The following is a 13514-nucleotide window of genomic DNA, read 5'->3' as shown; positions in this document are numbered from 1 at the left end:
ACTTTTTCCTCAATTTTATTGTAGTGTAAAAAGTTATGAAATGGAGAAATCGTCAGCTGCTCAGAGACACAATGCAGTGTCTCAAATCTTGTCAGTTATTCTGTTAAGTTGGTTTATCAATCCCACAGTACAAATCATTGACAGATCAGAAATTTGACAGATCTGATTGCATCCGTTCTTGATTCAACGACTAACTGATTCAAATGATTCATTCAGAGAGAGTCTGCAGTTTATAAACTCAATGATTCAAATGATCCATTCAGAGCCACTCTGCAGTTAAAAACTCACTGATTAAGGGATCTAATCAGAGAAAGTCTGCAGTTAATGACTCACTGATTCAAATGATCCATTCAGACAGAGTACAATTAATGACTCACCGATTCAAGTGATCCATTCAGAGAGAGTCTAGTGTTAAGACCCACGGATTCAAATGATCCATTCTGAAAGAGTTTGCAGTTAATGACTCACAGATTCAAGTGATTCATTCAGAGTGATTCTGCAGTTAATGACTCTCTGATTTAAGTGATCCAATCAGACTGAGGCTAGTGTAATAACATACTGATTCAACTATTTCAGAGTGACTCTGCAGTTAATATCTTACTGATTTATGTGATAATTTTCAAGTGAGTTTAGTGTTAAGACTCATGGATTCAATTTATGAATTCAGAAAGACTCTACAGTTAATGACTCACAGATTCAAATGACTCAAATGGTCAATTCAGAGTGAGTCTAATGTTATGACTCACTGATTCAAATGATCAATTCAGAGTGAATCTGCTATTAATGATTCTCTTATTCAAATAATTCATTCAGAGAGAGTCGGCAGTTAATGACTCACTAATTCAAATGATCCATTCAGAGAGTCTGCAGTTAATGACTCACTGATTTGAACAATTCATTCAGAGTCAGTCTACAGTTAATGACTCACTGATTCAAATGATTCATTCAGAGTCAGTCTACAGTTAATGACTCACTGATTCAAATGATCCATTCAGTGGTTCAAATGATCCATTCCAATGGTTTTATATGTACTTTTACTTGTTTTGTGTACTGTTGTTAACACACTCTTGAATTGAGTTTTTATTGTCTGTATTTTCAGATCATGGTCCTGTGGAACTGTGATAAACCTCTTCCCTCGAAGCATCGCTGGCCTGCTACTTCAGTTCCTGTCATCGTAATCGAGGGCGAGAGCAAGGTGAATCTGTGCTGTCTGTATATTCTCTTATTAAATCAAGTGTCTGGTGCTGCACGGCAGATGATGGATGGAGCATGGATTTGTTGCTGCTCTCCATCTTGAATGTTTTTATCTTGCTAAAGTCTGGATTTGATGTGTAGGTGATGAGCAGCCGATTCCTGCCATATGAAAACATCATAACTGATGCAGTCTTGAGTCTGGATGAAGACACTGTGCTCTCCACCACTGAGGTGATTTCTTTCACTTGTGAACTCCTTTGGATAAAAGTGTCTGGTAAATAACTAAGAGTAAATCTAGATGTAAGATTAAACAACAAATATATATTATTATAAATTATTTTTGAGGTGTACTTGCCAAGCCAATATTTCTTATTTGATGTAGTTTAACTTAATAAACAATAGATAAACTGTAACATAAACCGAATCAGCAAATCTCAGGGTTCATGTTTGCATGGCTGTCTACACACAGTATTTATCTTACTGTCCTCATTCCTGCAGGTGGATTTTGCCTTCACCGTTTGGCAGAGTTTCCCAGAGAGGATTGTGGGGTATCCTGCACGGAGCCATTTCTGGGACTCCAATAAGGAGCGATGGGGCTACACCTCTAAATGGACCAACGATTACTCCATGGTGCTCACTGGAGCTGCTTTCTACCACAGGTCAGTTCAGCACACGCCAATAATTAACTTAATGTTAGTCGTTTTGCAAAAGAACACTATACATATTAGATTTCTAGATGTATACATATACATACATATATACATATATACATATATATATATATATATATATATATATATATATATATATATATATATATATATGTATGTGTGTGTGTGTGTGTGTGTGTATATACACACACACACACACACACACATATATATATATATATATATATATATATATATATATATATATATATATATATATATATATATATATATATATATATATATATATATATATATATATATATATATATATATATATAAATAAAGTTTTTGCTGTTGTCTTGTAGTATTATAAGCACACTATTGGGTTTTTACCAGAGTATTTGTGTATACTGACTCTGAAGTTTTCCATCTTCATTTATTTCTTACCACAGGTATTATAACTATTTGTACACACACTACCTGCCCAGCAGCCTGAAGGGTCTGGTTGACCAGCTGTCAAACTGTGAAGACATTCTGATGAACTTCCTGGTGTCTGCGGTCTCTAAGATGCCCCCTATTAAGGTCACTCAGAAAAAGCAGTACAAGGAGACCATGATGGGACAGGTAGAAACTGCACTATATCAAGCGTTCAACTCTTATTTTCGACTGCAGTCTCTTCCTGCAGTTAAATCTGCAAATGTGAGGAAGGGTTTTGAGACACGCTGACAAGTGCGTCATAGTTTTTTCCCCTCCCAAAATAGCTTATAATGACTTAAGGAAATACTTGAGCTTCCTCCAAAGGTTTCTGCTTTTCTCATATAAGGATTGTTTTGAATGTGCTCAGTGGATTCACTCAGGAATTTCTGCAAATCAGAAGTCTCATTAAGTGTTGTATTATTTCTACTGTTATTAAGTTTATTATTATTAAGTTTATTAATATTTTTTGACTAATGTTTTACTATTATTAAGTACATTAGGGAGTCACAATAGTCCTGTAAACCTGTTTCTTACATATATTTGAATTATGTATACATATGATTACTTTTATTATCATTATTATTATTATTATTATTATTATTATTATTATTATTAATAACAACTTTTAAAATTGGTATATTTCCCAGTTTTATTTGAATTAGTTGTGTGTGTGTGTGTGTGTGTGTGTGTGTGTGTGTGTGTGTGTGTGTGTGTGTGTGTTTGTGTGTGTGTGTGTGTGTGCGCGTGCGCGTGTGCGCGTGCGCGTGTGTGTGTGTGTCTGTGTGTGTCTGTGTGTGTTTAGGGTTTTGAAATACTTTTTAGGTTTTTATGTTATTGTTTATTTGTTGCCCCTTCATTTGTTAACCATATTAACATTTCAGGAGCTAAAGAAAGGTTATTTTAGGACCGTTTCGCGTTATTTAAAGACACAATACCAACATTTTAACTTCATATGTGTTAAGAAACTAGTATTTGATTATAAATATATTTTTTAATTAACAACTAATTCATTGTTATTCATAAAATTAGTTTTTCTGACCAAATGTCATTTTCTGTAAAAGAAAATAATTAAATTATGAGATAGTACCCCCATCAGTGATATATATATATATATATATATATATATATATATATATATATATATATATATATATATATATATATATATATATATATATATATATATATATATATATATATATATATGTTCTTGTTCTATTTGAAGGAAATATCAGACCAAATGTTAGACCATAATTGGATATGAAGTGTTTAAAAGTTAAAAGTATTTAATTTTCTCATACATTTGTCCGATTTCTTTATCTAATAAATCATATTAAAATAATTTCTTAGGTATCATATAATATTGAAGACCAGTTTAATGATGCAAAAATTTTAGCTTTGCATAACTTAATTGCATTTCAAAATAAATATATCCAAATATTACACAATTATTTTAAATTGTAGCAACATTTCACAAAATTGCTGTTATTTTTTACTTTATTTGTTAATCCAAATAAATGCAGACTCTGTGTGATAAGTTACTTATTTCAATAATATTATTTAAATTATTATTTACTGAACTTTGCTATAACTAACTGATTGTGATTATGATAATATATTAAAATCATCTTAACAAATACCAGTTTGCGCTATCAATCTGCATAACAAGCAGACTTTAACTTGCTTAAAATATCAGCAAATGACACCAGAACAGTGAACATAACAGTAAAGTGAATACAGTGGAAGTCGAAATTATTATTGATTTCTTTTAAATTCTTTTTATAATATTTCCCAAAGGATGTTTAACAGAGCAAGACATTTTTCACAGTATTTCCTGTAATATTTTTTCTTCTTGAGAAAGTCTTAATTGTATTATTGCGGTATGGAAAAAAGCAGTTTTTACGTTTTAAAGAACCATTTTAAAGTCAATATCATTAGCCCCTTTAAGCTATATTTTTTTCAATTGTCTACAGAACTAAACCACTGTTATACAATGACTTGCCTAATTACCCTAACTTGCCAAAACAACCTATTTAAGCCTTTAAATGTCACTTTAAGCTGTATAGAAGTGTCTTGAAAAATATCTAGTCAAATATTATTTACTGTCATCATGGCAAAGATAAAATAAATCAGTTATTAGAGATGAGTTATTAAAACTATTATGTTTAGAAATGTGCAGAAAAAATCATCTTTGCGTTAAACAGAAATGGGGGGAAAAATAAACAAGGGGGCTAATAATTCAGACTTCATCTGTATAACTGCTAACTAACTCTTTGTTTCCACTGCAGACGTCTCGTGCGTCACGTTGGGCCGACCCTGACCATTTTGCCCAGCGGCAGACGTGCATGAACAAATTTGCCAGCTGGTTTGGCACAATGCCCCTGGTTCATTCGCAGATGAGACTGGATCCCGTTCTGTTCAAGGACCAGGTATCAATACTGCGCAAGAAGTACAGAGACATCGAGCGACTCTGACCAATCTGAGAAACCCCTACCCCTTTTTAACGGGGATGGAAAGCGGCATACGAAAACCCCCATGAAGCCCTGCTAAACCAGATCATCAGGGATAAACGGGGTCACACAAAACCCTCAGGGAGGGAGCACATTGAGACGGGGGGCAGTATTGTGTTTGAGGATCCATCTGTCAGAGATGGAAATCATAAGATTGGATTATTGGCGTAATTTGCCATTCGGCGCAACACAAAGACACGCCATCGTTGGCACATTTCTGTCTTCCGCAAACCCTTCTTGTAATGCTTTGCCAATGTCAACGGTCAACATGGCAAACTCGCCATGCACACAGAGATCCACATATAGACTAATGCACATGGGTTTGCCCTCTGCATCAGACCCCTTCATGTTAGGTCGCTTGCATATTTATTCGGTTCGCCTTCTACTTTTCTGGCAAGTATCACGCCCCTCTTGAAGATGCAAGACAACGTCCTGCGAAGAAGTCAAGCGTGCGATACACCACGCACAACGTCACAGTGCCTGAGCTTTCAGATGAACCGTATCTGGAAGTCCAAAAGGGGTTTTGTATGAATGCAAAAACACCTTGTTCATGCTGCTTATATTTGGATTCAAAATGTAGGTGTTCCACATATTGGCCCAAAGCTTCTTTCTATACAAGCCTTTTTGTGTATTTTCTCAGACTGACATTATTTTAGTCTTTTTTTTGTTTGATGATTTAGGCCCAATGCCACAAATATCTCGTTCTTAGTCTTGTTTTCTTATGAGTGTAATGCCACATTCACACTACAGCTGGTTCAGATGTCACTCCACTTCTGACTGCTTATTCTCGTTCTGTACACACTGAATATTTTTCGAAGTGAAAAAAAAAATCATGAATTATACCTAATGCTACAAACATCACTTTCTCTGTACATGTTTTTCAAGTGTAATTTTATGTTCAGACTCCAACTAATTCAGATTAAGTCCAGTTCTGACTGCGTAATCTGCGTATTCTATATACAGATGTTTTTTTGAAGTCAAAATCATGATTCAGACCTAATGCCATAAATATTGCTTTTTCTGTTTTCATAGATTTTATGAGTGGAATGTCATGTTCACACTGTACATGATCCAGATGTTACTCCACTTCTGACTACGCATTCTCATTCTGTACACACACAGAATATTTTTTAAAGTAAAAATAATCATGATTTAGATCTAATGCTGCAAACAACACTTTCTCTGTACACACATGATTTTTGAGAGTACTTTCATGTTCACACTCAAACTAATTCAGATTCAGTCCAGTTCTGACTGCATATTCTATATTATACAGATGTTTTTATTTGGAGGTCAAAATCATAATTTAGACCTATTGCTACAAATGATACTTTCTATTTACTTATATGTTTTTTGAGAGTAATGTCATGTTCGCACACACACCCAACTAATTTGAATTCAATCCAGTTCTGATTGCGTATTCTATATACAGATTTTTTTTTAAGTCAAAATCTCGATTTAGACCTAATGCTACAAAAATCACTTTCTCTGTACACACGTTTTTTTGAGAGTACTTTCATGTTCACACTCAAACTAATTAAGATTTAATCCAGTTCTGACTGCATTTTCTATATACAGATGTTTTTATTTGGAAGTCAAAATCATGATTTAGACCTATTGCTACAAATATCACTTTCTCTTTATTTACATGTTATTCTCGAGAGTAATTTTATGTTCACACTCTTCCAACTAATTTGAATTCAATCCAGTTCTGATTGCGTATTCTATCTATATACAGATGATTTTATTTGGAAGTCAAAATCATGATTAAGACCCAACGCTACAAATATCACTTTCTCTTTACTTGTTTTTTTGAGAGTAATGTCATGTTCACACACACACCCAACTAATTTGAATTCAATCCGGTTCTAACTGCGTGTTCTATATACAGATGTTTTTTTAAAGTCAAAATCTCGATTTAGACCTAATGCTACAAAAATCACTTTCTCTGTACACACGTTTTTTTTTGAGAGTACTTTCATGTTCACACTCAAACTAATTCTGATTTAGTCCAGTTCTGACCGCGTTTTCTATGTACAGATGTTTTTATTAGGTCAAAATCATGATTTAGACCTATTGCTACAAATATCACTTTCTCTTTATTTACATGTTATTCTCGAGAGTAATTTTATTTTCACACACTTCCAACTAATTTGAATTCAATCCAGTTCTGATTGCGTATTCTATATGCAGATGGTTTTATTTGGAAGTCAAAATCATGATTAAGACCCAACGCTACAAATATCACTTTCTCTTTACTTACATGTTTTTTGAGAGTAATGTCATGTTCACACACTCCCAACTATTTAGAGTTCAATCCGGTTCTAACTGCGTATTCTATATACAGATGTTTTTTGGAAGTCAAAGTCATGATTTAGTCCTCATACTACAAATATTACTTTCTCTGTACTTAAACGATTTTTGAGAGTAATTTCATGTTCACACTCAAATTAATTCAGATTCAGTACAGTTCTGACTGTGTATTCTATATACACATGTTTTTATTTGGAAGTCAAAATCATGATTTAGACCTATTGCTACAAATATCACTTTCTCTTTACTTACAGGATTTTCTGGAGAGTAATTTTCATGTTCGCACACTTCCAACTCATTTGAATTCAATCCAGTTCTAACTGCGTATTCTATATACAGATGGGTTTCTTTGAAGTCAAAATCTTGATTTAGACCTATTGCTAAAAATATCACTTTCTCTGTACTTGCATGTTTTTCTCGAGAGTAATTTCATGTTCACACTCAAACTAATTCAGATTCAGTCCAGTTCTCATTCTGTATACAGATGTTTTTAATTAGATGTAAAAATCATGATTTAGACTCAATGCCATACATAGTTTTCGTAGATTTTGTACGAAAGTGTAATCTCGTTCACACTTCAGCTAATACAGATGTCATTCCACTTCTAACTGCTTATTCTCGTGCTGTACACACAAAGTATATTTTTGAAAGTAACAAAATCATGATTTAGACCTAATGCTACAAATAGCATTTTCTATGTTCTTGCATTTTTTTCGAGTTTTTTTTTTTTTGTTCACTCTCAAACTGACTCAGATTCAGTCCAGTTCTGACTGCGTATTCTCATTCTATACACATATGTTTTTATTTGGAAGTCAAAATCAGAATTTAGACCCAATACTACAAATATCACTTTGTACTTAGTAAATTCATGTTCACACTCCATCTAATTTGGATTCAGTCCAGTTCTGACTGCTTAATCTGCGTATTCTATATACAGATATTTTCATTTAAAATTAGTCATGATCATGATTTAGACCTAATACCACAAATATGGCTTTCACTGTTTTTGTAGATTTTATGAGTGGAATGTCATGTTCACACTGCAGCTAATCCAGATGTCAACTAAGAGGTTAGATGTCAACACACTTCAACTAATTTGAATTTAGTCCAGTTCTGATTGTGTATTCTCATTCTATATACAGATATTTTATTTGGAATTAAAAATCAAGATTTAGATCTATTGCTAAACATATTACTTTCTCTGTTTTAGTAGATTTAATGGGTGTAATGTCAAGTTCACATTCAAACTAATACAGATTCAGTCCTGTTCTGACTGCGTCTTCTCATTCTATATACAGATGTTTCAATTTGAAAGTAAAAATCAGGTTTTAGACCCAATGTCACACATATTATTTTCTGTTTTCATAGATTTTATATATATATTTTAGTGTAATGTCATGTTCCCACTGCAGCTGATCCAAGTGTCACTCTGCTTCTCACTGCGTGTTCTCATTCTGTACACACAAAGAATGTTTTTGAAAGTAAAAAAAAAACATGATTTAGACTCAATGCCACAAATATCACTTTCTCTGTTCTTACTTGTTTTACAAGAGTAATTTCATGTTCACACTGCAACTAATTCAGATGTTACTCCGCTTCTGACTGCCTCTCATTCTATACAGTTTGAATTATTTGGACATTACAAATACATGATTTAGACCCAACGCCACAAACAAATATCTTACAGTCTGTTATCATGCATTTTATGACTGTAATGTCACATTCACACTTCAGTGAATTCAGATCTCACTCCACTTCTGACTGTTTCTCATTCTATACACATAATATTATGTATATAGAAGTTACAAATTATAATCCAGACTTAATGCTATAAATAACTTGCTATTCTGTCTTTACAAAGTTTTGTGAGTGTAATTCCATGTTCACACTGTGGCTAATTCGGATGTCACACCACGTCTGACTAGTTATTGTCATTCTATGCATACATAATGCTTTATTACACTTACAATTATTTGGAAATTACAAATTATGATTTAGACCCAACGCCACAAACAAATATCTTGCAGTCTGTTATGATGCGATTTATGACTGTAATGTCACATTCACACTGGAGTGGATTCAGATGTCACTCCACTTCTGGTTGTTTCTCATTCAATACACATAAGATTATGAATATAGAAGTTACAAATCATGATCTAGACTCAGTGCTATAAATAACTTGCTATTCTGACTTTACAAAGTTTTTGAGTTTAATTCCATGTTCGCACTGTGGCTAATTCAGATCTCACACCACTTCTGACTAGTTGTTGTCATTCTATACATACATAATGTTTTATTACACTTACAATTCAAATTCTTTGTCAGGTAATGTTTTTTTCTGTCCTGAATTTTATTTAATTTTTTAATACAAGTCTTTTTTTAACGATTTATCTCAGCCTAGTTTTATTTCCTTAAGAGTGTAATGCCATATCAGCGTCCACATTCACACTGCAGCTATTCTGATTTCGCACCACTTTTGATTCTTACTTTTTGAATTTCATGAGAGTTCCGTTCATGACAACTGCTTTTACAAATCAGTTTAAAAATAAGTGGTTAATGTAAAAATGCTGGCTTCCACACAATTATTTCATGTCATCCTAACACAAACCGATTAAATTAACTAAATTGATTTGACAAATTGAACTGGATTGAGCAAAAAACCCTCAAAAATCCCTCAAAAATCTCAAGAATGTGACGTTTCAGCTCATTTGAAATAAGTAGTTTGAACAAGCAGCAAAAATAATGTTTGAGTCTAATGACAAACAAGGAGAGACTTATTTAGCATATTTTGTGTAGTATTTATTGCCTAAAACCCCAAACGCACATTGCAGTCTATTATTTTAGTTTTTTGTACTGTATAACAGAAATCACATGCTCAATGGCACAAGTCTAAGCACACAAGTGATTTATAGCTGCAAAGTGATATTTAACACTAGTTTCCTGATCAATCTCCATAAGCAAATCGATGAAATGTCATAAATAATTCATTAACATTCGTTTGAAGCTTCAGGTTGGAGTTTGGAGAACATCTGCCATTGATTTTCTGTTAAGAAAGAACTATGAACTCATTATCGCTCATGAATACAGCTATTTTTTATTAAAGGAAACTGATTTAAAAGTCTTTTTTACCCCTCAACGTGGACTTTATTCAGGCTAGATGCCAAATGTAGTGCTCTCTGAATGAAAGCAGAACAATTTACAGTTTATTTAGTGGGTTTAGCTGTCAATAAAATACATCTTTGCAACAGAAACATGCGGTACAGCCTCAGTTCTGTTAGTGTAAAGCAGTGGCATCTACTCTTTCTTTATGACACCTGCAATTTATCAACATACTACTTCCTTGACTGTCCAACACAACGTAATTGAATATTAAATGTGAGCGTTCAGTCGCTATATGTGCATGGTGATCATCTGACTGATGTATGTTTATTACATGAGAGTGTATTGGAGAGTAATGTTAAAATACCGAACTGAATGTGTCCCAACTATTTTAAAGATGTATTTAGGGTTGACTTACGGTTGTGCAGTAATGAAGAAATGAACTTGCAGATGTGCATGAATTGGACTGAAACTCTGGAAAGTGTTTCTCTTAATAAGGTTTTGAGGCTTTTGTCAAATATATCAAGTCAGGCTGTTATGGATTCTGGTCTGAATGAATGAATGTGCCTTTTCTTAAGACATTCTCAATAATTGTTCGCCACAATCTCCTCTTCTTCAATAGAGCTGATCATCTTCTTTTATTCTTGTCCGCTTGGTCTCTTTTTCTTCGTCAAACACTGGACGTCGTACTGACATTCCTGCTTGTTTTGTAGGAAACGCATCTCTTTCACTCGGCCTCATGTTTATGTGTATTTAATATACATGAGGATTCGTTGTATTTCCGTTGTATTTGAGTCTTCGCATCAACGTCGGATCCTGTAAAAACTGTTTAACGTCATTATGAACAATAAATCAAAGTTGAATTTTTTTTGGAGGTATAAAAAAATGCTTTTTTAAAAAAATAAATGATATTTGATACATTTTTTGGTGTGGTTTTGTTTAAATTAAATGTGAATTAAGAGTTTCCCATGCAAAGGAAGATTTCATTTATTTCATTTTTAATTAGAAATTGCTAGTAAATTTCATAAATATTTACTAATATATAGGGAGAAACACTTTGACTTTGATCTCTTATTTGGATCACTAGCAGGGATGCATGAAATAATTCTTTAAAAATATAGAAACATATGAAGAGTTTTAGTTGCTCCAAAATTAGCGTTATGATCAGGCTCCTGTGTGTATGTTCAGTATCATCACTTTTATGGCAAAGGATAAATAATTTTCCTGGTCTTTAAAGTGAAATATCTCAACATAAACATAGTGGTGTAAAATAATGTTCATTTTCAATGGAAATTTCAGACGGCACTTAGAGGTTTTTGCATCTGAACTCTTCATATATACATTGATTTTCAAAAACTAAACTTTCTATTACGTGATAAACTGTTTTAACGTGATAAAAAAAAAGAAATGAGTTCAGGTCATTTTGGATAAATATTTATCATGTACTCTAAAGGTAAATAAAGGTACATGAGGTGGTACCTTTTCAAAAGGTACACATTTGTACTTGAAGGGTCCACCATATTGGTACCTCAAAAGTATATATATTAGTACCTACAAATTTTAAGAGGAACACTTTTGTGCATTTTAGGTAATAATATGTACCCTTATGGTATTAATATGGACCTTTTAGGTATAAATTTGTACCTTTTGAAAAGTGACAAAAAGGTGACCGCACGCGCACCTTTATTTAAAGTATCATATTTGTCAAAACTTATCTATGAAACTACTGTAGAGTTTATTATAAAGCTTGTGCTAAACGTGCTGTCTTTTCCTCATATTTTTAAACATTTTGAGAATTTAGTTAATGAGCATTTATTTATTTAATTTTTAAATTATTAATTACTTTATGTAAAAAGTATTTCCTATTTCTTATTTTCTATTGGCAAACAATCACATCACAAAAGATTTATAATAATAATAATTATAATAAAATGTTTATTTATTTATTTATTTATTTATTTATTTATTTATTTATTTATTTATTTATTTATTTATTTATTTATTTATTTATTTATGTCTATTGGCAATCACATCACAAAAGATTTATAATAATAATAATTATAATAAATTGTTTATTTATTTATTTATTTATTTATTTATTTATTTATGTCTATTGGCAATCACATCACAAAAGATTTATAATAATAATAATTATAATAAATTGTTTATTTATTTATTTATTTATTTATTTATTTATTTATTTATTTATTTATTTATGTCTATTGGCAAACAATCACATCACAAAAGATTTATAGTAATAATAATTATAATAAAATGTTTATTTATTTATTTATTTATTTATTTATTTATTTATTTATTTATTTATTTATTTATGTCTATTGGCAAACAATCACATCACAATAGATTTATAGTAATAATAATGATAATAAAATGTTTGTTTATTTATTTATTTATTTATTTATTTATTTATTTATTTATTTATTTATTTATTTATGTCTATTGGCAAACAATCACATCACAATAGATTTATAGTAATAATAATGATAATAAAATGTTTGTTTATTTATTTATTTATTTATTTGTTTATGTCTATTGGCAAACAATCACATCACAATAGATTTATAGTAATAATAATGATAATAAAATGTTTGTTTATTTATTTATTTATTTATTTATTTATTTATTTATGTCTATTGGCAAACAATCACATCACAATAGATTTATAGTAATAATAATGAAAATAAATTGTTTATTTATTTATTTATGTATTTATTTATGTGTTTATTAATGTCTATTGGCAAACAATCACATCACAAAAGATTTGTAGTAAAAATATTGATAATAAAATTTACATTTTTTCCTATGGTATACATTTTTATATATGTCTTTGGTGTAGTTCATGTATAAATTCAAAAGAATGTCTTCATGTTTTAATAAATCATGCACATACTATATAATTTTTGTTGAAAAATATTAAGTTACGACACTGTTAGAACGTTGCTGGCAAATTACTGTAAAAATGTATTACATTATTATTTTACAGAACATGAACAGTTTTACTGAATTTTATGTGTATTTCTGCTCATTTTTACAGTATTATCCAATGCTGCAAATTATTATTGTAATGTCAATAATTATTAATAACTATAACTTGCTTTTATACATCATATGGCTATACAATATAGCAAATAAATCAATAGTAGTCATATTATAATGCCACTGCACTTCAAAATAACATTGCATTCCTCAATGCACTATAAATGGACAATGGTTAAACTTGGACATGTCATTTATTACAGTGTGTTAT

At 31.2% G+C, this 13514-nt stretch overlaps 1 protein-coding gene across 1 annotated transcript in view; it reads left to right on the top strand.

Annotated features, from left to right (window-relative positions):
• ext1a (exostosin glycosyltransferase 1a) overlaps positions 1 to 11169 on the top strand; it is a 143545-nt gene extending 132376 nt beyond the window's left edge. Inside the window, exons 7-11 of the mRNA XM_056476280.1 lie at positions 1100 to 1195; positions 1336 to 1425; positions 1693 to 1853; positions 2300 to 2471; positions 4613 to 11169. Of these exons, the coding sequence (XP_056332255.1) occupies positions 1100 to 1195; positions 1336 to 1425; positions 1693 to 1853; positions 2300 to 2471; positions 4613 to 4798 (705 nt within the window). The 3' untranslated portion in view covers positions 4799 to 11169. The remainder of the gene's footprint in view (positions 1 to 1099; positions 1196 to 1335; positions 1426 to 1692; positions 1854 to 2299; positions 2472 to 4612) is intronic.
• Positions 11170 to 13514: the final 2345 nt, after the last annotated feature.

Source organism: Danio aesculapii, chromosome 16, assembly GCF_903798145.1.
Source record: "Danio aesculapii chromosome 16, fDanAes4.1, whole genome shotgun sequence".
Taxonomy (NCBI): Eukaryota; Metazoa; Chordata; class Actinopteri; order Cypriniformes; family Danionidae; genus Danio; species Danio aesculapii.
Note: the sequence above shows the minus strand (reverse complement) of the source record. Positions and strands in the feature narration are given on the sequence as shown.